General features: G+C 56.0%; 1 protein-coding gene across 8 annotated transcripts; it reads right to left on the bottom strand.

Annotated features, from left to right (window-relative positions):
* Positions 1–298: 298 nt before the first annotated feature.
* On the bottom strand, positions 299–26634 carry FAM118A (family with sequence similarity 118 member A). 8 transcript variants are annotated; one of them, XM_047064985.1, is made up of 9 exons: positions 26542–26634; positions 15100–15155; positions 14079–14334; positions 10843–11064; positions 9066–9194; positions 7500–7785; positions 5847–5879; positions 4966–5049; positions 299–1523 (listed from the first exon to the last, which is right to left on the bottom strand). In XM_047064985.1, exons 2-9 carry the CDS (start codon positions 15144–15146, stop codon positions 1504–1506), a joined length of 1077 nt encoding a protein of 358 aa, XP_046920941.1. In that variant the 5' UTR covers positions 15147–15155; positions 26542–26634; the 3' UTR covers positions 299–1503. The 8 variants fall into 8 exon arrangements, 6 of the variants coding, with proteins under 6 accessions (XP_046920941.1, XP_046920944.1, XP_046920940.1 ...); XM_047064988.1 differs by having other exon boundaries at positions 14079–14331; XM_047064984.1 differs by lacking the exon at positions 26542–26634 and adding an exon at positions 25198–25280.
* Positions 26635–27601: the final 967 nt, after the last annotated feature.

The raw sequence follows: 27601 nt of genomic DNA, 5'->3' as shown, positions 1-27601 counted from the left end.
ACGGCGACGAGGCCTCACGGCCTGGAGCGTGGCGCACAGCTGGCCCAACCTCTCCTCTTCCGCATCCCTTTCCACGCCGGTCGTTCTGGCCTGCCCCGCGTCCAACCAACTTTCAGACGCAAACATTCGCCTCTGGTTGCACTTGGGAAATGTGTCTTTAAAAACCAACAAATTATAATCTCTGCTTTTTAGAAGATTTAAACACAAGCAGTCACTTCTCAGCTGAGAAGTCAAGGCCAAAGTTCTCGTTAAATCCACTACCCCCAGCTTTGTCGTAACTAAAGCCGAGCACATGTAGTCGAGGTTAAAATTTTATTTATGACCAGAGTAACATAAAAGATTTTTCATGCTTCAAAAAGAGAAAAAAAAGTGTCTCAAGCAGGTCTCTGGCTTATCTCTCACTCGCAACATGTTCCAACCTTATGTTTCTTGTTCTTAACTTTCTCTGTACCGGGGGGAGGGTGGGGGGCCAGCGCCTTCAATGGGGAGCATCATGGAATTCAGCACATCCAAAATAGGCAGCCTCTGGGAGGAAACCAAGCAGGGTCCCAGGGTCACCGCCATGGCCACCATTGGGCGTGAGCCCTGCCCCCAGCGTGGTGCTCTCCTGCCTGCGTGAACCCCAATGCCCCTGACAAGGTCTGCCCACCTCATTCCAGGCAAACCCCAAACGGGCCCTGGGGAGACACTTCTAAGAGATAACAGAAAGGCTGGACCTTCCCCCATAGAATAAAGACTCCGAAAACGTGGGATTTCTATTCTAACTAAAAGCTGCAAACTTGGTCTTGCGCTCCACTGGTCATTTCTCAGGCACCCGTCGCAACACCGACTTATGCGGCGCCGAGCTGCGCTCGTGCAAAGGCCCTGGGGCTCCGGGGCTCCGCGGCCAGTTGGGCCCTGCCGCTCCTTGGAGCCGAAGTCACCAAAATTAGGGAATTCCAAAGCGACCCCACTCAGCTGGCCTTTCCTCTTCAACACCGACCACCCTCACAGCAGCAGGCTCGGTGCCTCAAACAAGCACCCGCTCGTTCTTTCCTAGCGAACAACGCAACCACCGTACTTTGAATTTTTTTCTACAGTAACACGTTTCCACGTAAAAATCATAAGTTTAAGTGTCTTTTTTTTTTTTTTTTTTTTTTCCTCTTTGGCAACTACTGTTGCTTGGACAGTCCTCACCCTCCCCTTTTTACTAGAAAAACCACCTTGACGAAGGGGGCCCGTCGGGCAGAAGCCAGGAGTCCGGTCTCCCTCCCACCATGCCGGTCCCTGAGGTAGCCGTCCGTCGGGGCCCGTGTGAGGCTCTACCTCCCGAACGCGCGAACCACACGGTGGAACTTGCAGCCGGCCTCCGAGGCGCCCGCGCGGCTCTCCCGGGGTGTAGGATGGTTTTGGAGCGAGAGATGCCACGCGGAGTTCTCTGAACATTCCTCGTTGCTTGGGTTACGGCACTGCGGTTACACAAGGCTGGTCTTCAAGTGGCAGGTTTTGGCGGTTTTAAAGATTTCAAGACCCTCCGGCATCGTCTATTGCGACAAAACAAAGAAAGACCCAGACGTTAAGATTCAGCTCAGAGGAGCCTCCACGACGGGACGTCGGTGTCCCACACCGTTCAGTTTTCCGCACACGCTGAAGACTTTGACACAGTGGCCACTGTCCAGAAACGGCGTTGTGACCCGTACGCGCCATCGGGAACAAAGTAAATCACCGTGCTAGGTTTGCAAAGACCGACGGGAATCTCCACCCGTGGAAACGGGCGCCTTTCCCTTCTCGGAGGAACAGCGGGTCCACGCCACCTGCCTATGGGAACGGCCACTGCACTAAGCGCAGACCCGGAGGGCTTCCTCTGAGCATCACTCACGGCCGCCTGGGGAGCAGCGGGTGCAGGCACGCGGGGCCCGTCCGCTGATCCCGTGAAGTCTGCCAGGCGGTGAGCCCTGCCACCCAGGGGAGGCCCTGGACGGGAGAAGCGCACGCACGCGGCAGTGGCAGCAGAAACACTACCAGCAGAGAATGACCAGAAGATCTGCCTTCTTAAGTATCACAGGCGACGGAGGAGCCCCAGACAGACAGGAGGAAAACGGAGGAGACAGACCAGCGGAAACCACCACCTGTCCTGGAGGAAACAGGTCAACGCTAATTTCGTCGTTTCCCTCGCTGTCTGGTTACAAATGTCCCCACTAGCGAAATTCACAACCCAAATATTTGCCAAAAGACTTCAGAGGAACTGCTCCTGGAATGGCATCCTCTCTCTGCAGGGAAGTGTGTTGAAGCTATAGAAAATCAGCCGAAGGACCCGGACGCCCGCCCCTTCGGCGTCCATCCAACCGGTATGAACGAGGCCACAGCCTCCCGTCTCCCCTTGTCACCAGCCCTACTCCGGTGATGACACTCTGCATGGAGCCGCACTTTTAAAACTACTTCATTTTGGGGCGCCTGGGTGGCTCAGTCGGTTAAGCATCCAACCGATGTTTGTGAGTTCCAGCCCCGCGTCGGGCTCTGTGCTGACAGCTCAGAGCCTGGAGCCTGCTTGGGATTCTGTGTCCCTCTTTCTTTCCACCCCACCCCTGCTCATGCTCTGTCTCTGTCTCCAAAATAAATAAAAACATTAAGTAAATAAATCAAATAAAACTGCTTCCTTTCACTAAGCGTTCTCCGCATTCACCGTGCATCTTTGCACCTGTGCCAGGCCGCTTCGACAGCACAAGCTCCCCACGATGTAGAAGAGGAAGATACTCTAACGGCAGCCCCACCGAGGGGTAACTTCTAGGTGCCGAATAAATAGGTAAACTGACGAGTTACTTGCTTCATAGGCCTAGAAATTCTTAGTGGATTATTACGTTTAGGAGCACTTTGCTTCGGTTTTCCTATGTAAAGCAAAAAAAATAAACAAACTGTTATTTGAAAATCTTCAATCCCAATGTTGTCAGGAATGGAGTCAGACAACCAGGGAAGCCTCTGGTATCCCTCAAGATTTGAAAAGATCACGGTCTTGGGGGGAGGGGAGGAAAGATGCCACGAAAGAGAGTAAATCAGAACACAGAAGAGCTCCCAGAAATCAAAAGTAATACTCTCAAAATAAAAACGGAACCCAGAGACTAGGACACGATTTTGAGAATCTCCCAGAAAGTTTCTGAAGAGCTGAACACAAAATGAACAGGAAGACATCGGAGAAAGTGCAGGACCTCGGAACGCAATCCAGGAGGCCCGGCCAGCATGAATTTGAGGACAAGGGGACACAGCAGAAAGACATAATCAGGGAAACCAGAGATTATCCCTGGGGCTGGAGACACAGGAAAAAAAATTGAGCAACGTATATAAAAAAGAGCTCCACCTAAATTCGTGAAATTTCTGAACAGGAGGAAAAAGAAGATCCTGAAAGCTTCCAGAAAGGCAGGCAACAGATCACCTACAAACCACTGAGAACTGGGTTGGCAACAGACCATCTCCAACAGGAAACACGGACCCTTGAGACGGTGGGTTTCCCAGCAGAATCCCACACCCCGGCCGTGAGTGGAGTATGAGGACACCCGAGGGCCGGGGTGTCCCCCCCTACCCAACGGGGCTGTGAGCGCCCCCTGAGGAGGTCCTGGCCAGACGGCCGGGGCAGGAAGACAGGTCTTTGCAACAGTGGCCTAGGAAGCGAGAGAGCTCCCACACGGCAAGTGTGCACAGTCCAGAGCCGGGCAGAAGGCCGAATGTCACGGGAAGGGAGGGGCCCTATGACAGACGATGATCCAATGGAAAATAACGTGGGCCGCCCGGGTGGCTCCGTCGCTTAAGCGTCTGACTCTCGATTTCAGCTCAGGTCATGATCTCACGGTTTGTGAGTTCGAGGCCCACGTCGGGTTCTGTGCCGACTGTGGAGCCTGCTTGGGATTCTCTCTCTCCCCCTGTCTTTCTGTCCTTCCCCAGCTCTGGCTGTCTCTCTCTCAAAATAAATAAATAAACTTAAAAAAAAGAAATACTGCAAAACATTATTTTTTGGACAAGGGCAAAGAGAAATCTAAAAATTCCTCAAAAATAGGGGCGCCTGGGTGGCGCAGTCGGTTAAGCGTCCGACTTCAGCCAGGTCACGATCTCGCGGTCCGGGAGTTCGAGCCCCGCGTCGGGCTCTGGGCTGATGGCTCAGAGCCTGGAGCCTGTTTCCGATTCTGTGTCTCCCTCTCTCTCTGCCTCTCCCCCGTTCATGCTCTGTCTCTCTCTGTCCCAAAAATAAATAAAAACGTTGAAAAAAAATTAAAAAAAAAAATAAATAAAAAGCACCGACACGCAACAAGCAAAAAAGCACATTTGCCCTCGATACTGACAACATCCCGCCGCTGACACTGGTCCCGTTAACACAGCACCGGGGGTGGCTGCTCAGCCAGAAAAAAAACGTTTGCGTCGTTTTAATAAAGTAATCGCTTTTGTTTTCCACCTTTTAAACTCTACCGCCTATAGACAGACCGAAGGGCACAATCCGTGCTATGACCTTGGCAACCAGCAGGGGCCGGTTCGGGAGTCAGAGCCGGCACGTGGGCAACTAGAGGTGATGCGCCGACGCCTGGAGGCAGGCGTGAGGGCGCCACGTCTCCTCTCCCGGAGCCACGGACGTTGTCCGCTTAAATCAACAGTTTACGTAACTCCCTGTCGGTGACATGGGGAACAAAAGACAGATGACCTGAAGTGGTTTTCCCTGCGGACCGAGGGACAGAAGGCAGGATGGTGGTCAGCCGGGGTGTGGCGGGTGGGGGACAGGCTCCCAGCGATGCTGCTTCTCGAAGCGGGTGTGACGGCACAGAGCGCTCACTGCGAGAAGCCTGGGCTGACCTCCCGTGTGCTTCCTCAAGCGCGTGCCGCTTTCAATGGACACACGTGTCCTCACCCCTCCCGCCCACGGCAAGGGGCCTCATGACCGGACAAAACACAGGGGCCGCCAACAGCTGTGTGTGGCCAAGCGGCCACTGCACGGAAAGCCACACGTACCTGCATCGGACCGTCGGGGCCTCTTTGAATCTTCAATCCCGTTCTCTTCCAGCTTTCTCTTCGCGCAGTCCTGACACGCATTACCTATGAGGTGAAAATTTTTAATCTGTTTTAGAATCCACCCTTCAAGGGCTAATAAATCGGATTTTACTGAAACAATAGCCAAATAACCCCTGCCATGCCCCACGGGTTGCGCTTTCTTCCAAAGAAAGGGACGGATCTGAAAGTCACGTTTAAGTGGGAAAGGGTCTAACGAAGGCGTCCTTTCACAGGGAAACGAGGCAGGAATGGAAAGCGGAGGGGCCGAGCCAGGTGGGCAGGGGCACCAGGGCCGCACAGACCGGCCCCTTCTCCCCCACCAGCCCACCTCTGTGCACAGCCCAGTGCCCATTCCGCCCACAGGAGGACACTGGCCGCCACCCGGCCCGGCTCTGTCTTGCAAATTCGTAACCGGCCAGAGAGGGCCTGGCAGCGAGAAGCTGCACCTTTCCAACAAGCAGCAAGCAGAAAAACTGATCTGAAAGCTCAGAACCTTGGCGATGGACATTTCTGAGGGGGCCGGGCCAGGCCTGCTACACCTTAGACGGAGTCTTGTCTGGTCGCCCTGCAACTCTCACTTGTAAGACGGGAAATTATTCTCGGGTGCCAGCACATGACCCGTGTTTGAGCTGCGCCTCCCTGCTGGGGGGACGCGTTTTTAACCCCCGTGCTGTGGCAGGGACCCTCGCGATGGCGGGGCTGGCCATCACCTCTGGGGGGGGCCGTTTCAATACAGGCTAAGTATTTACTACGAGAAACACTTGGTGATTCTGCAACAGCGGCAGTGAGCTAGCAGCACATGTAGGCAAAGAACGGGCTGGCAGAAATCAAGATCTGTTTACCCAACAGCGTGGTGCTGTCCACTCGGTCAGCATCTGGAGAAGAAAGAAGAGAGTCAGCAGAACGGAGACGTCACGTGCCCTTCGTCCTCATCCTCAGGGCAGCGGCAGGGACGGCGGCAAGGGCTGCTCGGAGAGGCAGCACGACAAGGGGACCTGAACGCCAGCTCCGGTGTGCCGTGGGGCCCCGGGCCGGGAGCGCCCCTCCTTGCCTCCTCCCAGGGTTACCGTGAGGACCAAGGGGCTCCACGTGTGGCACGTCTGGGCCAGCCTGGCACACGGGGAGGAAGGTACGGTACCCGCGGTCACTGTCACGACTGTCCTCACCAGGACACCACCCTCTCCGGTCAAGAGAGAGAATTCGCAAAGGTAAGCACAAACGTCCTGAAGGACGCGGTCACAGATTCCGGGTCCAAAAGAGCTTTTGGCCCTGACAGCTCGTCGGATGCACCCGGGGTCATGGAAGGGGGTCTAGCGGGGACAGGAAGGCACTCGGGTTTCGTGAGCCCCGGTCCTCGGGGCAGCCGTGCGTGCAGAGGCGGGGGAGGCCGTGGGGAGGGGCAGGACGAGGCCGCGCGGGCCTGCCTGGGACACACCAGATCCTGCTCCAGCTCCGAAATCTCTGGGCGTTCACTGGGCAAGTGATTTGCCTCTGAGCTGGCCTCGCCATCTATCGAATCATCTGTTTCGTGGCCCCGGGTCCTGTGACCGAACACGAAGGTGGAGAAGGTAAAGCTGACGGCGGGTGGGGCCCCGTGAGGGTCCGTCCCCGCTGCTCCTCCGGCTACGACACGGACCACTGCCCTCGACGTAAAGCCACTGTCCGCTAGGACAAGCGGGGAAAGACGGAGCTGTCGGGACCATGTACACATCCGGTCAGCCGCAATCTTGGCCTTCCAGGTCACAGCGGCCACGTGCAGCCGTCCACGTGGTTAACCCAAGTCCCCTGCCCGGGGGGAGTGGGGGGAGGTTCTGGCTGCAATTAAATGGCAGCCAGTAAAGACCGCTCCACGCCCACCATCATCCGTGTTTGACGTCCCCGACCTCAAAGCCATCAACTGCCCTTCTGACTGGCTGACCCACTTAAAAGCTGCTCAGTTACCCTGGTCCTTCCTGGGCAGGTCAACAACTCCCCCCCAGCCGGGCCAGGAATCACCTACGAGGGTGTGCTGCACGCGGCAGAACGGGGAAAAGATGTTATTTGCGAAAAGAAAAGTCTTCGTGAAATCGTCTCGTGTCTCTGTGGTTCTAAGTCGTGAGCTGCAGCGCCACGGTGAGAATAAATGAGGTCTCTGCACTTTTTGGGGTTTCGGCATCTCAACGGCTGCGGCCGGCTGGGCAGTTTGCTCTCCTGGTTAAGGGCCTCGGCGGGGACATAGCCGGCCATCGGAAACAGGAGTACACGGGGCCTCCTGCACGCACAGCGCTAAACGCTAAGGCTCCGCTCGCAGACGTTACCATCAGACCACTCGCCCCAGCCTCCGATTTGTAACGGACACGCGGACCCTTTTAAAATGTGGCTGGAGGGCCGGTCAACGTAAGGGTGTGTAAAACTACATCTCCACTTCGTCTCGCGGTACGTACGTTCTATCCCCAAGAAAGGAAAATCAGAAAGAACCCCATCGCTTTACGCCCGGAAGGGGGAACGGCCCGTACCTGGGCTGCGCTGCCTGCAGATCTGAGAGGCGAGGTCCTGCACGTATCCGGGAAAATAGTCAAAACAGTCCCCGTACGACACGACCTTGATCCCGTGCAGAAGCATGTCCGCCTGATGCTTGAAGAAGTGGTCCTCGTCCTCCTTGAGCACCAGCATGTAGTGCTCCAGCCCCACCTTGTTGGGCACCGAGTAGAGGAAGAGAGCCTGGAATATCTGGTCCCGCAGGGTCTCTCCGCAGCCCACGAACAGGAAGGACTTGGTGCGGTACAGGTTCTGGAGCACCTCCTGCGGAGAAACCAGCCGAGAGACAGGGACGCTCGTCCGAAAGACGGCGAGGTCACGCCCGGTCGCGCGCCTGCGCCTTTAGAATGTCGCTCGGCAACAGGCCATCCCCACCAGCCACACCGTCCCCAGTGTGAGAGGCAAAGCCGTTCGCATCAACGCGGTGTGGCGCGCGAGCAAACTGAGGCCCGAGCCGCGCACACGCTCCCTGCTCGGCACCCGCGGGAGCCCCTTCCTCTCCAAGCCGGGGTCACGGATCCAGGTCCCAGTCGACGTCCAGCGTAGACGTGCCTTAAAGTAAGGAGAGTCTGACGCCCACCCACCACCCACCTTGTGGTGTAGTCCCTCCAGTCAAATCTCCTGGAATTAAGTACAATTTTAAATTCTCGAAACGGGAACTAAGGACGTTCCATTCGTTTCTGTCCAGAACTGTTATGTATGACGGTCTGGAATTAACGTGTCTCCGTGGCTCACAGACGGTAACAGGGGTGCCGCGGTCAGAACTGGGTTTCTGGGAGTGAGAGCAGAGAGCTGAGGCGGGGGGAGACCAAGGACAGGGACCCCAGGGAGCGGGCCAGAGGGGGCCACCAGGACTCTGCGCGGTCACTCGGGCGTGCGGCAGGAAGTTGCCCCTTCGGACGCCCAACACCCCAGGGGGAGGTCCGGTGTCCACCCAGACGTCCTCACAGCATTACCGACGCAGCTGAGGGGCATCAGCCCAGCCACCCGTCTGGCCACACCTGGGCCCCGGGCCGGGATCGGCACGAGGACCACGGCGCCCGACCCCGAGCTTGCCGGTGACTCCGTGAGAATACTGTGGTTTGTAAGCGCTCTAATTAAAAGAGTTTATAGAAAGCTGAAAAGCAGCTTTCCCACACTTCGTTCTGTCCAGGATATCAAAAAAGCCTCCCAGGGAAGGAATGAAGCGTAAAACAAGGTTTTGAAAGCTAGAGAGAATGCCGAGCAGAGAAAGGAGAGGGGAGGCCTGAAAGAATGCAAAAAAGCACCACGTGAGGTCGGGACGAGAGGCCGGAGAAAACCGGCGCGGATCACGCCGAAGAGATTCACCTGCGTCCCCGAGCGGCCGGGCCGCACCGCACGAGGACCGGGCCTCCGTTCAACGCGCCAGCCCCGGGAGACAGAGCTGAGAACAGCGCCAGCTGTGTGGACAGAGGGGCAGGAATATGCCTGGAGGCCAGGAACCCGCTCGGACTGCCGGCAAGCAGCCAGCGGCCACCAAGTCCCAAGGGGCGCAAGCGGTGCCTGAGGAAGGGGGGCCGTACCATGACTTCCGGGTCTTGAGTAACATCTTTGTACCCCGACGGATCCAGGACCATCCCGCAGGGATCGGTGTACAAGCCGTGAATGTGGAGAACTCCGTATTTGATGTGCCCTCTCGCCCACTGAAGGACCTGTGGGACAGCAAGCCAGGACAGAGGGGAGAAAGCTATTATTTAAAGGAGGCAGAAGAGGAAGACATCTACGCCGGACTCGCGGGTTCCAACCGTTCCTTGGAAAGAGCGAGAGAAATACTGCACTTTATAATCACACCTTTAAAGCCTAAGAGGAACCGGGCTATCGTGCCACTTGAGTCCTGTCGGACCAACAACTGCTTTACAGACGGCTTTCAGCACGTGAGATGCCAGCTACCTGCCGAGACCGGTTCCTTGAGGGGGATGAAGGAGACTTTCGCTTCTGAGTGACTCGTTCTATTTTAGTCACTGCCGTGGACGTGTCGTCTGTACGCCCAGAAAAACACACGTGTGGACCCATAACTCATCAAACAGCCCTGGACTGACTTCACCTCAAGATCTAGAACAAGGCCCTTGAAAAGCTGCACATCACACACACTCCATTTTGTCTTCACGCCAGGGCCACCGTCACATCGGCGGGCAGGCCTGGCACCACCAGACACGCCGCAGGAGCCCAGCTCTGCGGGCACCGGGCAGGAGGTGGGCCGGCACTTGTGCCACAGGCCCTTTGCGCTGGATTTCCAGGGACGCGATTTACAACAGCAGCAGCCAGAGAGCCTCGCAGATGGGACCGCGTGGCTGGGGTGCGGCGAGCAGGCGCTCCGTCACGTGTCACAAAGAGCTCAGGGGAGGGCGTGACCCCACCATGAGGACCGTGCTGGCACACGCTTTCGCCACATTCCGCGGGGGAGGGCGCAAGGAGCAGCCCTCAACGTCAAGGCGCGATCTCTACGCGCTTCGGCTTCCTGGGCAGATGAGCTGGATAACCCAGCAGCAGCGTTAGTAATGACACAACATCTTTACGCAAACACACAAAGACACAGACATTTCATAAAAGAAACAGAGTCAACAAAATGAAACCAGGATCGACCTTAGCGATAAGAGAAACAGAAACGTACACTGTTCACCGATTTCCACCTCAACGGGAGAAATGTGTTTTGTTTTGTTTTTTGGTGACATGTGTTGACAAGATGTGGGACACGCGTGCTCTCTGACGCAGCTGGTGGGGGCAGGAACTGGCTATCTTCCGGGAAGCAACCTGTGATTCACATCATCTGTCTAAAATATTCATGCCCTCTGACCCTGCCGCTCTTCTGAGATTTTACCCTAAAGAAGTCACCAGAAAGACACACAAGTGTAAACATCTTCACAGTAGTGTTATCTGTACTTGTGCAAAGACGCTAATAATGACAGAGAAAGGATGGCAATTCTGGTTCAGTTCTCCCATCGCCCTGCCGTTTGTAAGCATGCTTTTAGAAACAGCTTCGTGATCGGGAAACATTCCAAGTACGGTACTAAGGGAAAAATATCAAGATAACAACATCGCGCACAGCATCACCCGATCCAGAACGAGGGGGAGGGGCTACCCAAACCACTGGCCCTCCTTCCCACAGGGCCTGCCACGCACACGCACGCACGTGAGCAGCCCTCGCACGTGCGCGGGACAAAGGCACAGAGGAAACGCGCAGGTGAGACAAGCCGTCGCCCTCCCGGTGTCGCGATCGCTAATGTGCTGCCGTGAAAGGGAGGGCTCGGTCGGCCTGCGGAGGGGGTAAGACACCCCCACCCCCCACCCTGCAGCCCGCACCTTAGTCTTGTCCTTCAAGTCCAGGGACTCCATGGGCTTGCTCTGCTGCTGCCCGAAAATCTCCAGCAGGTTGTCGTAGTTGGTGGTGAGGACCATCGTGCCCCTGTCCATCAGGCTGAGGACGGACTGCAACACCAGCGGGTTCTGGATGTGGTGTTCCAGGTTGTCGAAAACCTCCATCAGGCAGTCCTGGAAGAAGTTGGGCTTGGTGTCACCTGTACGCTACAGAAAGGGGGAACAGAGTTACCAAAACATCCTCTCTCAGCAACTACTGAGCACCTAGGCAGCAATATTCTTTCTGGCTGCTGATTTCAGAAAGAAAGGAAACCCCAACCTGATAGAGTTTCCTAAAACCCTGGAGGAGGGAGACAATGTACAAAACCTAAGTGGTACGTCAGTGGTGGCCAACGTTATAGGAAAGTAAAGCAGAAAAGGGGGGACGGCGCTGCTGGGGGCAAAGGGCACTAGGAATGGGGACACTGGAGCACACACCCTCTGGGAGTGGCCCAAGCAGAGGGAAGAGCGGACGCAAAGGCACTGAGGTAGCAGCAGCAAAGGTGGGTCCGAGGGTGATCCGGGGCCCTGGCGGGTAAGGGCGGGCAGGTGAGGTGACCGGGCACCAGATCACGTGGGGCTTTGCGGACTTCAGATTCCCTGTGAGGAGCTGCAGAGGTGCTGGTTTTCTCTTTCTCGGTGCCACAGCATCTTAAAGTTAGGCGGAGGACAGTAAGGCACACGCTGCTGGGTGATTCAATGGGACGGGAAGGAGATCCGGCCTCTGGATGGAGCACCAAAGGTCACCTTCGGCCTTGACCGGAGCCACTTCCGTGCAGTGACGGGGGCAAAGCCCGGGCTCAAGAGGAGGGCAGGGGAGCCGCAAACACAGACAAGCTTCCGAAGAGCCCTGCTGAGAGGGGCCGCGGGGGAGTGGGGCTGGGGGGCAGCTAGGGGGGCGTGGGGGTCAGGCGGCAGCGTGCACTCGGGAAGGCTGAGCCTCCCGGCCACCCCCACCGCACACGACACGACATGCGCTGGCCCGCCCTCAGTTCTGTCCATCAGAAGCCACCTCTGTCCCGGTGCAGGTCCCGGGTCCCAAGACCCCAGGACAGCGCTCGACTCCTTTTTCTGACATTCTCGACTCCTTCCCCGACCCCAAAAACCCTTCCCCTGTTCCCGTGGGCCCATCATCAGTAAATTCCCACACGTTCACCTACTTCTGTGAGCATGCACCTCCTGGTGCCACTGAAAACCGGCCCGGCCCTGGGAGCACAGGGGTGGACCCAGCTCCCCATCAAGTCTCTCTGGCTGTACTTCTGGGCCAGTTCCTGCCGGTTCCTTCAGCCACTCAGCTGACCCTCGAAGCACCTCCCTCCCTCCCCTCCACTGACCGCGTCCCATCTCCGCCACCGGCCTGCTGTCACATCCCGAGCCTCACCACCACCAAGAGCCTGGCCCTTTCAGAACCTCTGGCCAGGCCTCCCCTCGCGCCTGCTCACCCTGCCAGCACCTCGGCGCCCAGGGCCACCCCGAAGCCAGCAGGACCCGCCCACCACCGAATCGGGTCCCGCAGACCCGCCCCCCCCCCACCCACCCCCGGCCACCCACCTTCTCCCAGGAGGCAGCTTACATTCCGTGATCTATCACCGCAACTACTCCCCTGACCAAGCTTTCAACCTCGCTGCCCCTCCCGTCCTTTGCCAGGATTTCCTGGCAATTTGGAAAAACTCGCCACTTACCCCATACCTGTTCTCAACCTGCTGACCGTGGCTGGGGAAACACAACCGTTCCGGCTGGCCTCACCTTAACTCCTGTCTTACGAAGTTTAAAAAAGCGCACAGAAGTAAAGAGAAGAGTAGATGAAGGCTCCATCTGTGCGGGAGCTCCAAGTGTCTGCCTCGTGGCCTCTCAACAAATGAACCACCTCTGACCACACGTGGCCCCGCACCACCCGCCCCACGACACTACTCTGTCCACTGACTCGTCCCCGTCCATCTCAGCAACCCCGTCTGCAAAGGCCCAGACGGCAACTGCTTCAGGCTCTGTGGGCCTCAGTCTCTGTGACAACTACCCGACCCTGCGCCTGAGCGTGAGAGCAGCCGTGGACAATACACAAATGATCGGCGTGGCTGGGCACCGGCAACTTCATTTACAAAACAGGCAGCGGGCCAGGCCTGGCCCCACGTCCCAGCTGCCCCGAGCCAACAGAACACGTCCCCTGGGACAACTGCCCAGCCGAAACACTTCCCAGACGCTGGAGACCCAGGCCGGCGCGACGAGAACACACGCAGGTAGATGCAGCTCCCACGTCAGGCAGGAGTGAGGCGGGAGCCCTCCCCGCTCCCCTCCTGCCCTGCCGGACAGGCACATGTTGGCAGAGGAACAAAACAAGGCCCGGGGGCCCCGGCCCTGGCAAACCAGCATGCTGTCCCGGGGCTGCCTGCCCGGACTTCCACGTGGGGGACACAAATGTGACCACATTAAGTCAGTAGTTGGGGGCACAGCGGCCTAAACTCTCCCGGTCTCCCTGATGACCCTGCAGACACCCTCTCATGCTTTCTGTGCAGCGTCTCCAACACCCTCCCCCCCTCCCCCCCCCCCACCAACGCTCAGATGATGGCTGTGCTCTAATAAACCCAGAAGTAACCAGAAGAAACCCGCCCCTGGACTCTTCCACATCGTGTAGCTTCCCAGCGTCCCTGCCTGTCCACGGCGGCTGCCTCACGGCAGACCCCCACCCCTGCGCCGGCACCCCCGACTCGAGGGGACCGCTCTTCCTCTCCACCAGATCACGTCCCCCTGCGGACAAAGACGCTCTAGCTTCCCCCATCTTAAAATGTTTTCGGGAACCACCTGTCCTCCGAAGCTACGCAGCTGGCCTGCTTAAACCAAAACCACACCTCCAGGATACCCGTCTGCTAAATGGGCGTGAAACCAAGGTTCGTCCCCAGTGTGGCATGACACCCCAGTCACCACGTCTCGTATCCTGGCTCCACTCAGCACGGGCTCTTTCAGGAGGCCCGCGGTGCGCCCGCATCACCGCTGTCGGAAGGGACGGTTCAGGTTCTAAAGGACACGAACAGGTTCTAAAGCTGACAGTGGCTTGTCAGCCCAACCCGGCCGAGAACAGAACGCGACACGGGCTCGTGCAAGCATTCGAATCAGCTCCGCCCTCTGCAGCCCCGTCCGGAAGCAAGCGACCCACGGAGACCCGAAGCGGCCCTCTGAAACAGACTTACAGGCGACATCTTCCGGATCAGGTCGTGGGCGACGACCAGCAGGTCCCGGTCCTTCATCACCTTCCTGCGGAACTCCGCGACGTCCCCGGGGTGAAGCACCTCGAGCTGCTCGGCGGCCTCGATGACGGCCTCGATGCAGCTCCGCCACGAGCAGAGGGCGCGGATTCCCGGGGCCACCGCGGCGCTGACGCCCGTCCCGATGACCAGGAGCAGCTCCTGGGGCTGCTTCCGGATGAGGCTTTTTAAAAACTTTCTGCTTAAAAACAAGGGAAAGAGCGCGCGGAAGTCACCCTGGAAGGACCACAGTCAGAGGGAACATGACATCCAGGAACACCTGCGGGGCTCAGGTCAAACACGGTCACCCCCCCTTCTTGCCACTGCTGGAAGAGAGGCCCCGCCCATCATGCTGTGCTGTGGGTTTATCTCACGCGCTCTGCCCTCCGTCCACAAAGGAGCTGGGGCCGGCTGTGCCTTGGTCGTCACGAGTCCCCCTGGAGGGCAGCGCGTATTTAAGTCCTCTACACACGGGGACAACACGCCGACAATTTTAACTCTTTTGACGCTGCTGGGAGCTCGGAAAGACCAACCGCGATGACAGAATGATCCTGCTGGCGGCGACAGGTAAGAGAGTCCCCGGCCCAAACCGGGTTTCTGCCACTTATCCATCGCGACCCACCCCAGGCTGACACCTCCTTAACCCGACACCACTTAACGCCCGTAACCCGCGGTCCGCTGAGCCAGAGAAGCATGGCACTCCCAGTCTCCTCCCAGTCTCCGACGGGACTCTGGGTTCCCTTGTTGCTTGGTCTGGAGACCAGGTTACAGTCACGTCCTCGGGCAAAGAGAGAACTGCCTTCTGGAACAGTTCTTCTGTTGAAGCAAAGGGCGGCTACACAGCCCGAGCATCCCTCCTGACACGACGTTCTCCTTCCACTTTCCCTGTGCGGGGGCTAAACACCAGCTCAGGAGACCCGTGACGGGTGCTCTACACCTGCATGAAGGTGTAGCTGACTTTATTTACCTGGATTTTTGTTCGCTTCTGTTTGTGGTCTTTTCCATTGGATCCATCTGTAAATCCTAGGGAGAAAAATAAGTCAGCCGTGCCTTCTATTTCCCAGGTCAAAGTTCTCTTGTTAAGACTCTGGAAGAGTGAAAGCTAGAATTCAAATCAAAGGTCCTGGATCTTTGTTAAATCACAATACCTAAAAAATGCCATATACAAAAAACATACATCCAGAATGCTTCCCAAGCCACCGTTCCCACGCCTGTGTGACCAACCAGGCCAGGCGGAGGCTCAGATTCAGACTCTCCGAAGCTCTACTCTGGGCAGAGAGGGAAGGGAAAGTAACGTGTGCCCAGCGCAGACGGCACGGCGGGTCCGTGAGAGGACTCTACTCCAGAGGGCTTCCCGTGGGCACGCGCACAAACGACTGGTCACGGGAGGAAGGATGGCAAGTTGCCCACCAGAGCAAAGCCAGGGGGACGACATCTCCAGGGCGCGGAGCCCTCCTGCAGCCAGGCTGAAATCTAGTCCAAAGATACAAACTAAGTAAAAGGTCAATTCTTAGCTTCCGTAAAACAAGCATCTTAAGCCAGCTAGGTCTCTACAGCCAAACTATCTCCATAGTCTACGAAGTTTACAGAATCACTTTCCCCCAATTCCAGAACTAATACTTCTGTAAATAAGGAAATATACAGAAAAATCAAGTTTATAAAGCCCATTCCTCCGCTACCTATGGGCAAGAACTATTAGGAACATCTGTACATTTCCCTCAAGGTGGTTTACATTTTTCCCATCATTGGAGTCCAAAGGTCATACCCTACTTTTTTTCCACGCGTTATAATAAAAGCATTTTCCTTTCCTTATTAAAAAGATTCAGAACTAGGGGCGCCTGGGTGGCTCAGTCGGTTAAGCGTCTGACTTTGGCTCAGGTCACGATCTCACAGTTTGTGAGTTCGAGCCCCACGTCGGGCTCTGTGCTGACAGCTCAGAGCCTGGAGCCTGCTTCGATTCTGTGTCTCCCTCTCCCTCTGCCTCTCCCCTGCTCACGCTCTGTCTCTATCTCTCAAAAATAAATAAACGTTAAAAAAAATTTTTTTTTAAATTCAGAACTAGAAGTGTAATAGCTACATACACAAAATTCTACCTTATTAATATGCCATCATTTATTTTCTCTAAAATCCCAAGGCAGGACATTACTATAGCACTTGGACAACCATCTTTGTGCACCAAGATTTTTATCTATTTTGGAATTATTTATTTAGGAGAGATTCCTGAGAAGTACAATTGCTGAGTTAAAGAATATAAACACCGTAAAACATCTCAGCATGCACTGACAAACTACCTTTCAGAAAAGTGGCCAGCAAATATGGAAAAGCCTGGTTTGTCATATCCTAACCTGCACTGACTGGAAACCACCTTTTTACATGTGTAGTCTTTTTTTCTTTTAATCTCAGTTAGAATCAGGTCACCAAAAAAATTTCCCAGGGTAAGTAAACAAGGCTTAATAGGTCTATAAGCATTAGATTGTAGAGCTAAATGGCATCCTAAGAATATGCCCTGACAACATAGATACACCCGTGTGCAGGCGTGGATGCATCTCTCAGCCCCGCCCCGCCCCAGGGAAGGGGTTCAATGCTTCCATCGACCTCCAGATGGTGTCTGTGACCTTCGCTCGAATGTTAAGAAAGCACAGCCCACAGGCAAGAGGAATCCTGCACAGAGGCCTGAGATCTACCCAAAGGGGAAGGCTGGCAAAGTTCGGGCTGGCTCTCGTCCCCTCCCTTCATCCTCTCCACTGGAAAGTTCCGATCAGAGCCATCAAGTCAAATCTTTTTTTTTTTTTTTTTTAACCTACTAGATATTTTCTAAGGAAGGTAACAAATGTTGGGGCTTTCCACCATATTAAGTAACCCTGGACCCCAGCCCTGAGATATCAATAACTATGCACCAATCGTCAGTTTTAACAACTATAAAACGTGAATTCTTGCCAACCAAGTTTTGAAAGTTCGAGGCTGTCTCCCGTGAAACGTGCTTGGATGTTCGAACTGTGGAGTCAAACAGCACGGGCTCCGACCTGCCAGTGAGGTAGCTCTTCAACCTCCTGCTTCAGGAAGGAACTTGAGGCTCGGTCCTACTCAATCATATTTGAAAAGTTAACGTGAGGGGCGCCTGGGTGGCTCAGTCGGTTAAGCATCCGACTTAGGCTCAGGTCATGATCTCACAGTCGGTGGGTTCGAGCCCCGCGTCGGGCTCTGTGCTGACAGCTCCGAGCCTGGAGCCTGCTTCGGATTCTGTGTCTCCCTCTCTCTCTGCCCCTCCCCCGTTCATGTTCTGTCTCTCTCGGTCTCAAATAAACGTTAAAAAAAAAAAAAAGAAAAGAAAAGTTAACGTGAGATGCTTATCGGTTGACCAATCCAGCTGCCTCCCACTCTCCCCCCCAAAATAACACACATCGCTTTGAAATAGTTACTCCTGGGGAGGAGCCTTTCACCTCGGCCTTCTCTACGCAACATTTTAGAATATCTCTTAAACAGTCACTGGTCAACCAAAGACTTCAGAAATGCCTCAAACTGTTTCCATGGTAAAAACCTTCCTTCCACCTGTCTGCCGTTCTCCCGACTTCTGTTCAACTGCTTGTGATTCGCCACACAGGCAGGACCTTAGTTACAAACTGGAAATCTAAATATTGCATTGACACACCTGTCAAAAAGTATGAACGACTTAAACTTTGGCAGGCTCGATGGCACTCCGAAATTATGTGATTTCAAAGTTTGCCAAAGGAACTCATCCGGCAAGTACTGAACGCTTACGTAACAGATGAGAGCCTGCCCTGCCGTGCGGTTTGTTGCTGGATTAAGCGCTCAAACCTCTCTCTGCCTGAGCTCGATGAAGGTCAGAAGCCAGCTCCTTAGACGGCACTTCAGACCGAGTCACGGGCTCCAACTGCAATGGCCAGATGTGCCTCGAGACAGAGACACTGCACCTTTAAGAACCCAAGGAGCCAGCAGGGGAAGCACTCAATTATATTAAAACTCAACCCAAGAACCGTGAAGATGAACCGCACAGCTGCCCATATTTAGACATCTACGGTTCGTTCGAACACTGCACGCTACAGACACTACCTCATTTCCTGTCCTTTCAGCAGAATCATCAGCAGAGCCAAATCTCACCATAACCCAGAAAGTACCCCCAAAGCGCTCCTTCTTAATCCAAGGGCCGAGGAGGAGATTTCCAAGGCCATTAGCGCCAGATCCTAGAAGTTTCAGCAGGACGCAGGGCAGGCCGCTGGCAGTCTGTTCCCATCCCCGACACCATTCTGCTAAGCCAATCAGATTCTAGACAACAGTAACAAAAGCCTTCAGAGACCTTTTAGAAGCTGCATCTTTTGGTTTCCTTGGTGACCATGTCGTCACCAGTGTGCAGGCCCAGAGCAACCCGTTTTGTTTTTTTTTCTTCAAGGACCTATCAGCATTTTCTGAAAGTGGAATCAGGCCCCAACACAGATCTGTATAAGCAGTTCTCGTCCTTTTTCTCTAAAACCACGAATAAAAGTCTTAACAGGATGTTTTCTGCTTAAAATTTGAGATCATGAGGGGCGCCTGGGTGGCTCAGTCGGTTAAGTGTCCGACTTCGGCTCAGGTCATGATCTCACGGTCCGTGGGTTCGAGCCCCGCGTCGGGCTCTGTGCTGACAGCTCCGAGCCTGGAGCCTGCTTCGGATTCTGTGTCTCCCTCTCTCTCTGCCCCTCCCCTGCTCATGCTCTGTCTCTCTCTGTCTCAAAAATGAATAAAAACATTAAAAAAAATTTTTTTTAATTTGAGATCATGCATAGTTTATGAACTAGCTTTAGAGTAACCAGAGACTGTCCTGTTCTTTGAACCCCAGCATCCAGCATGAAATAAATGGTCATCAAACGGAGTCCAACGCAAAAAAGAATAAACTACGACCATGGTCTTTGTGATTACGGCTAGCGAAACAAGGCCCCCTCCCAACTCCCTAAACCCACTGTGCCAGACTGTTAAGGACCTTCCCCTACCATCCTGCTTCCTGATAACCACGCCCTTGGACGGTCCCCTCACTCACTAACTCTGGACCTCATCATCATGTGACTTCTTTGACCAATGGGATACAGGCAGCGAGCAAAAGTTTGAGGGGCACTTTGACACTGGAACCAGCCCTCTTGGAACTCGGGCCTTGTCAAGTGCAGTCCAGCCTTCTGGGAGGGTGAACAGCCACGAGGGGAGAGCTGAGGTACACCACGTGACAACCCAGCACCACCCCCGACCCAACACAGAAGAGGCTACCCGGGGCCACTCAGTGCCAGCCAAGCAGCCCGATCAGCACAAGGGCAGGGGTGACGCCCGGGAGGCCAGCCAACGACCTGCCGGAGCAGGCCCAGACGCTGAGCTGCAGAACCGACCCTAGTTTGGAGCGCCCATCACCACCACTGTTTTCCACTACCACGAAGAGCACAGAGACGGGAAAGGAAGGAGACCAAAGCGTCAAGAGAACGGATCAATGAGTGCTTGGATCTGGAGTGCTGAGGCGGAGGGAGAAAACATTTGTCAAGAATGGTCTTTATTGCGTTAGCACAACAAAAACCTTAAACTGAAACTAATTACCTTCTATTACAAATTACAGCACGAACCACGAATTAGTCTGTGGGATCAACAAACGTCCTTAGACAAACCCCTTCGTTTCTTTCTGTAAGTGAATTATACAGGTTTTGAGCGACCCAGGGGAGTGGGGAGAGCTCTCAAGTCGTACAGCCCTTGATCACAGGCAAGAGACATGTACTCAAAACATATTCCCTTCACACAGCAGGGGAGGGGGTACTGCAAACATCTGCCAAAGTTTGCACGTGTTGGCTTTCACCTCACCTCTAGTCCATCCAGAGAGCGACGGAATGAGATGCTCCCAGAAGGTGTGCCCAAGGGTGACACCGGCCATCGTGACTACACATGACTGGATTCCCACAAAGGCCCGGCAACAGGGCGGCCCTCTGTACAACATTCTATCAACGGTACAGCCACCACTGTTACAGAAGTAAGCCACACGGAGAGATGTGTAAATGTGCCGCTCACAGGAGACAGACTCGGACGGAGCTCACCCTTGAACAGGTGGGGCACCAGCACCCCACGTGGTTGAAAATGTGCGTAGAACTTTTGACTCCCCCAAAACTTAACTACCAACAGCAAGAGCCACAAGAGAGCACTTTTTACCGAGACACAAAATGCACAGAGAGATGAAATGCTCACGGGGAGATCGGTGCCCGTGGCATTTTAAGCAGATACTGGCAGGACCTGAACTCACCACAACAGCGACCAGAGGTGGCTACAAAATACTGACAGTACAGTAGGCCTACAGGTAATTTTATGCAGTTTTAATAGTGCATTTCTACGTCTGTCGACATTTCTCTCCACGGAGAATGAAGTCACACACAGTCTGCCAGTTTTGATGAATTTTAACTCTTTAATGGATCTGTGTGTGCTTTATGGTAGTTAACTGATCAAATAAACTGGTATCTACAAATACTTTATGCATTCAGACATACCTACCTTGTTCTGAGTTCTTGTGACAGTTCTAGGCTATGTGGCTTGTCTGTGTTCTTTCAACTCACAGACTCACAACTCGAAAAAAAAATGTTCCCATATATTTACTGAAAACAAGCTGCAGGTAAATGGACCCAGAGTTCAAACGCGTGTGGTTCAGGCGTCAACTGTACAAGGATAAGTGCTATCCGTGGGACCAGCGTGGGTTCCTAAAGACCGGGATGTCCTACAAGGAGGCCAAGACCCACCTGTTGTACTCTGGCTGCACCAAGGCGGGTCTCAAAGCCCGGGAGCCCCGAAGCGAGCACTTCCCACTTAGCGGCGTCCCACGGCAGTTCCCACAGCTCCCGGCACGGACACCCGTGGCTACCGCTGCCCTCTCCTACTCCGACGGGACTCCCACAAACCGCCTTCTTCGGGGCAGCCTGGCTTCCCACGCAGACTTGGGGGCGGGGGCCCAGAAGCACAATTCACGGGGTAAGAAGAGCCCAAGCTTTCAAGTACTGCCGACAGCCACGCTTCTAACCACAAATGAGTCACCTGGGCGTGAGAAACAAACTGCCAGAGAGTCGGATGAGCCGACGAGGTCACCTGATCCAGAAACAAGGTGCAAACGGGTAACGACCGAGCTTCTGGAACCGCAGAGAGAGGCCCGGACCCGAAACTACAACTCCCAACAGAAGGCAGCGCTGGAGGCACCACGGAGAAAACACAAGACCTGGAGTCGAGAAAACACTGCCGCGTCCCAGCCGGGAGAGCTCTCTGCACCTCAGTTTCCAAGTCTGTCACCTGGGAATCCACCAGCCACACCAGCGGTTGGATTGTTGTGAAAACTCCAGGTGAGTCAAACATCCGAAAAGGTTCTCACTCAACGGGAAAGGGGGCGCCGCTACCGGCCGGCTCACCTCCCCCAGCCTCGGGTAGCTTATTTCCGCGATACCACTGTGCCAGGGCGGGAGCACAACCACACCCTAATTTGCCCAAAGTGCAGCCTAAACTTCGTCCCAGCCAGCCCTAATAGGGGATCTCCAGGACGAACTGTTTTTCTTCACTTTACAGAACACATGACACTTAATTTGAACCTTAATTTGAACACATGACACTTAAGCCATCACTTTCTAAAGTTCAGTCAAAATCAATTACGACAGGGAAAAAAAAAATGCTTATTTTTACCAGTTATAAATGAACCACGCCTCCAGAGTTGCTTGGGCATAAACTGGGCAGAAATTCCCAAACCAAGAAAACAACAAAACCCCCCACCAATAAAAAACATAAAAGTCACAGTTTAGTCCAAAAACCACATTTGTTACTGACATTTTTTGTTCCCGTGTGAGATTCAGGGGAAAGCACCAAGCACTTTGCATGCATTTTCTCAATCCTCCCAATAACCCCTTGAAGTAGCTATTTTTCTTACATCTCATCCGGCCAAGGCTGACATTAAACCCTTCTAAGAGGCCAGCCACCATGATGTTTTCTCCTAACACGAGTGTGGTCCAGAACAGCAAATATACCTGACATTTTGCCGGGTACCCCGCCAACTAATCACGTGTTGGCTGTTTGAGTTTGTCCATCATCAGATGAGACACGTCGAATTAACTCAAACAGATGTGCCACTTCATGATAAGCCAATAATGGTGAAGACACACCAGTACCAAGGCCAAGGGCAGGCCGAACCCCCAGCATGTCTCCAACCCAACAAAAAGAAGAGATGTTCTAGAAAGTCCACCTCTAATGAATTGCAACATTACGGAGGGATCCGAAAGGTACGGGATGCCAGATGCCCTCGTCTTAGAGAAGCGGAAATGGAGACTCAGAGGGAGTGACCTGGTGGAGGCCCCCCAAGGAGTCAGGGGCCCGCTCTACACTCACCACTGGCTCATGGGCCATAACTCTGCACTGCCCTGGGCACCGCCTGCTCCACCGTGACCCCAAGCCCCCATCTAAGGCACTCACTGCATCCGACATACCTCTTCTTACCGCCAAATCTCCACAAATAACAAGCCACGGTGTTTCACTGACCGCCAGTTTCACTTGCTTCCGTGACTCATTTTCCAGAAATGCTAAGAGAAGAGGCCACTATGAGGAAGATCTAAGAGGCAGCAGAGGCAGCGGCAGGCAAAACGAGCAGTTCACAACAGTTTTGTTTGGTCTACGCCGCCGACCTCCGCAGGGACGGGCAAGGAGGGCGGGCTGGGGATCCAACACCGCCTCCCAGGACTTCCCTCTCCGGGCCAGGGGATGCTCCAGGCTCCTGGCAGGGAGGAAGCAGGGTGTAGCAGGGAGAGCCCGGCCTTCCAAGTTAAGCAACCAGGTGCTGGTGGTCCCTCTTAACGCTAAGTTACTCGTTCTGAGTCTCTATCTCCGCCCTCTGTAAGAAGAGGAATAATATCTCCCGTCTGTAAGAAGAGGAATAATATCTCCCGTCTGTAAAAAGAGGAGTAATATCTCCCGTCTGTAAGAAGAGGAGTAATATCTCCCGTCTGCTAGCGTTGCTGGAAACATTAAAAGCGGTAACACTTAAAAGAACACAGCCTAGGGCCGCTCAGGGTGGCTCAGCCGGTTAAGCGTCTGACTGCGGCTCAGGTCCCGATCTCACAGTTTTGTGGGATGGAGCCCCTCTCGGGCTCTGTGCTGACAGCATGGGGCCTGCTTGGGACGCTCTCTCTCTCCCTCCGCCCCTCCTCCACTCACACGCTGTCTCTTTCAAAATAAATAAATAAAGTTAAAGTTAAAAAAGGACAAAACCTCTCCTCCAGGAACTAGTAAGTTCCAAAGTCAGTTCCCGGGCAGAAAATTGTAGGTTCAGACAGGAAAGAGCTGAAAGGCAGTCCTGGGGCTCTGGACTTGAGGAAGCAAGCCACGGTCCCCATTGTCACCACCCCGGCCCAGGACCCCTCTCTCACGAGCTCCCATGACCCGGCTTCCTCCAGACAACACCCACTCCCACCCCCCCTGCAGCCAGTGGCTGTTCATAAACACAGAAACCATCTCACTTCCCTCCTTAAACCCCTCAGCGGGCCTGGACTCTGACTCCAGACTCTCACCCTGACCCCCCCGCCCGCCCCTTTCTTTGCCTCAAACCCCGCCCTCGGCCAGACTTGCCGGGTTCCCCCCTTCTGGTCTCCCCAGAATTCCCCTCCCTCCTCTCTACCCACCAAGTAAGTCCTCCCTTCCTTCAGCCCTGCGCTGCATCACCACTTGCCTGGGGTGACGGCAGAGGCAGTAAATCAGCACAGGGCCAAGGGCATGAGCCTCAGGGAACGAAGTCAGATTCCAACACCACCCTGAGAACATCTTCATTAAGGGAGGCAACGCGTCTCCAGCCATCCCAGGATGGATCTCGGCTCCAGCCACACTTCTCATTTCCAAGATCGGCTGTGCCTCGTGGCAACACCTCTGTGCCTTTTCACACACTGTCCCCTTCCCTGGAACTGCTCTGGCAAGCTTCTCCGCAACCCCAACCTTCAAGAATCCGCTCACCTGTTACCCACCAGCCTTCCTCCCCTTCAACGAGCCCTCCGGAACGCCACTTCCTGAGAATCCGGCTCCCACCCCAGCCGGACTCAATGCCACTACACTGGAAAAACTACCCACTTGCTCAGCCTCCTAACCCCCACCCCCACCCCTCCAGCGTGGGGCCCTGAGAGCAAGGACTCTGTCATCTCCAGCTCCAGTGTCAATTCCTCCTAATGATCGGGCCTTCAAGAGAAAAAAGACGCGTCCCACCAGTGAAAAGATTAAGCCAAGGAGACAACCTCAAAGGCTGACTTGCCCTAACTCCCTCACCGACGCAGCTCTCCCTCCCTCCACCACATCAGCGCTGTTCTCTAGACTCTTCTGTGAGGCCATATGAGTCTCATCAAAGAGCATTAAAAGTTAAACACTGTCCCTGCCCTGGCCTCAATGCAACAGCAAACACAGATGATCCTGCGGGGGCTGAGGTCGCACCCCCTGCTCTGTTACAGAGGCTCATCGGCTGACCTGTTACAGGCCCCCACTTCTTGGGTACTCGTGAATTCACAAACCCCAGGCGAAGACGCACGGGTGCCCTTCGGGGTCCACGGACCTCAGGTTTGAGAAACCCAGCCTGGAGACCAGCCAAAGGGGGAGTGGACACTCGGGGCAGGTGGTAAGAGAGAGGGGCAGGGGAGCAGCCCCGGGGTGGGGAGAGAGGGCACCGAGGGCCTGCGCGGCCCAGGGGGCTTCTCAGGAGCCCCGCGCACCGGGACGGTAACCTGGGGCGGGCTCAGGGGGTCCTCAGGCGATGTGGGGGGCGGTTTCCGGAACCGAGAGTCCTCGGGGTGTCTGGAAGTCTAGGGGAAACCCTGAAGGGTCTCGGGTTGCGGGGTCCTCCAAGTGGCGGGGGCCAGAGGTGGCCCAGGGACTGCGACAGGGTCTCGGGGACCAGGGGTCCGGAGGGGCGCGGGCTGGCCCCCAGGGTGTCTCGGGAGGCTGGGGTCCCCAGGGGAAGGCTGGGAGGGGTCTCGGGGACCGAGGTCGGTCGGAGTTCCCGAAGGGGTTCTCGGCCCGGACCCCCCGGGGCCTGCCCGCCCGGTCCCCTCACCTGCCGGGCCGCCGCGCCGCTGGCCGGAGCTCGCGCTCCCGCCGCCGCCTCCCGCTCAGCGGTCGCCCTCGTCTCCGGCTCTGGCGGCGGCCGCGCGCTCCCCGCGCTGGGCGGGGCCGGAGGAGGGCGGCCCGCGGCCCGAGGGCTGCGCGCGCAGCCGGGGCGGGAGCCGGCGCCCGAGCCGGAGCCCGAGCGGACGCCGCGCGGCTCCCGGGGGCCGGCCGCGGCTCGGCCGCCAAGCCTTCCCCCGCACGCCCGCCGTAGCCGCGCGGAGGTTCCGCCCCGAAGCCGCCGGCCCCGCCCCCGGAGCCACGCCCCCCGCCTCGAGCTCTCCCGCGCAGGCGCAGAGGAGGGCGCGCACGGAGCTCGCGCCCGCGACCCGGCGTCCGCGCCGCCGCCCTGCCGGGGCTGGCTGCGCGTCCTCGCTTCCCGCATCTGCAAAATGGGCGCAGGCGCACTTTGCCGGGACGCGGCGAGCGTCTCTGTGAGCCCGGAAGCGCCGCTCGGCAGCCGCGCCCCGAAGCGCGTTCGCGCGCGGCTTGGGCGCTCCCGACCCCCGACGCGTGCGCTGCGGGTCCCAGATGCGCCTCCTGGCCGGAGCCCCCTGGCCACCTGAAGCAGTCGGCCCCCGGCCCCAGCCCCGCGCTCTGCTCTTGCAGAGCCCTCCTCCGTCTCTGAAACGGCGCACGCCTGTTGTTTGCTGCCTCCCTGCCCGAGAGAACCGGGACCCTGCCTGCAGGACCCCCTGGGTCCCCAGAAGCTAGCACGGAGCCGGGCGGTCGGTGCCAGGCGTTTGTGAATGCGCGAGTGCACCCCCACCCCCGCGCTCTCCCCTCATCAAGAAATGCCCTTCCCCAGGGTCTGACAGTAGGGTTCGGGTCCCCTTCGTGCCCCAGGGTCTGCGTCCGTAAAACGGGGTGCCTGAGCGAACTCATGATCACGCGTGGTTGCACTTGGCACGGGAACACGCAGCTGGACTCGTCGCCTGGTCATCCTGTTATTCAAGTGGCTCCCTCCCCCCTTTCTCTGCCCCTGGAAATCTCCTTCCGCGAACAAGACCCAACTGGACCAAAAACCACTTCCTCTGCGCAGCCTGTCCAGCTCCGCTCTCCCTGCCCTGCCCAAGCCAGCCAGAGCTGATGATTCTTCCTTCCCTCCTTGGCATCTTTGTCCCTGCCTGGCGTTAATTGCTTGTTAACATCCCCCCAGCCCACCCGGCGAAGCTCATGCGTTTCAGCAGCCTGTGAACTTTGGGGGGGGGGGGTGCCCAGAGCACTGTGGGGAACCGTGGCTTCGTAATAAACAAGGCAGAGGTGGGCTTCCTGGGTGGTGCCAGGCACTCACCTGAGCCTGCTGTAGGCGTGCCTTCGTTCAGTCCTCAGAGCAACCCCTAAGAGGAAAGTGTGCGAGAGGCTCGTCTTCTCTCAAGTTGTGGAAAATTACTGAGAGGTAGTGCCACCTGGCTGCCTGGAGCATTGTCAGGGCAGATAAGGGACTGGCATGGCGCTGGTGGGCTGGTGTGTGTGTGTGTGTGTGTGTGTGTGTCACAGCGCGCTGGGCGCTGCGGGCTGTAATTGCCTGCGTCCTAGCCTCTACCCAACCGGCTTGAGCGTGTCCTAGTGTGCGTTGAGCAAAGGAGTAAATACGGTTGTGGGTGAAACAGCAAGACTCAGCTCCCGGAGCCCAGGGACCAGGCGTGCTCGTGTGCGCGTGTGTTCGCTCCCGTTTATTGAGCACCTGCTAAGGGCCACCTTCTAAACTCTCACACACATCCTGCTTCATCCACACAGTCACCAAATGCAGGCGGTATTAGCGTTCCCCTTTAACAGGCTGAAAACCAGACCCAGGGGACTCAGAGTAAGCCAAGCTGGCGAGCAAGCATCTGCTTGGGACTGCTGCCAGGGGCTGTCTGGCCACACAGGGAGCTTTGCACTGTCAGAAAGGAGAGGAGGCCCAGAGTCACAGACAGGGTCCCAGGAGGGGTGACCAGAAAAGACGTCAGAGACCGGCCAACAATCCTTCCATCCTGGAGAGGAGCCTGTCACTTTATTGCATGGAAGGACCCACGTAACACACGGATGCCCCACGCTGGTGTGAGAGGCCAGATGTCCACACATCATATACCCTGGACCACACCCTCCATAGATAGCAGGCAGGGCACATACACACCCTCACCCTCTGTGTATACACCCCCTCAATTACACATGCACTGTAGACACTGATGGAAAGGGAGCTAATTATACCTTTTGGACACCACCCCCATCAATTTCCTGTAGAAACTTGTGTTGCCCCTGCCATTGGGCAGGCCAACAGGCAGGGCTGTGATCCAGCACCGGGCAGAGGTGGGGCGTGTGCGGAGTGGGATGGCTTCGCCGGCAGGAGAAGGGAGGAAGGGAGCTTGGCA

Source organism: Lynx rufus, unplaced genomic scaffold (genome assembly GCF_022079265.1).
Source record: "Lynx rufus isolate CCGP_SWC_20201006 ecotype Redwood Valley unplaced genomic scaffold, mLynRuf1.p SCAF_7, whole genome shotgun sequence".
NCBI lineage: Eukaryota > Metazoa > Chordata > Mammalia > Carnivora > Felidae > Lynx > Lynx rufus.
This window is presented reverse-complemented; position numbering and strand designations above follow the sequence as displayed.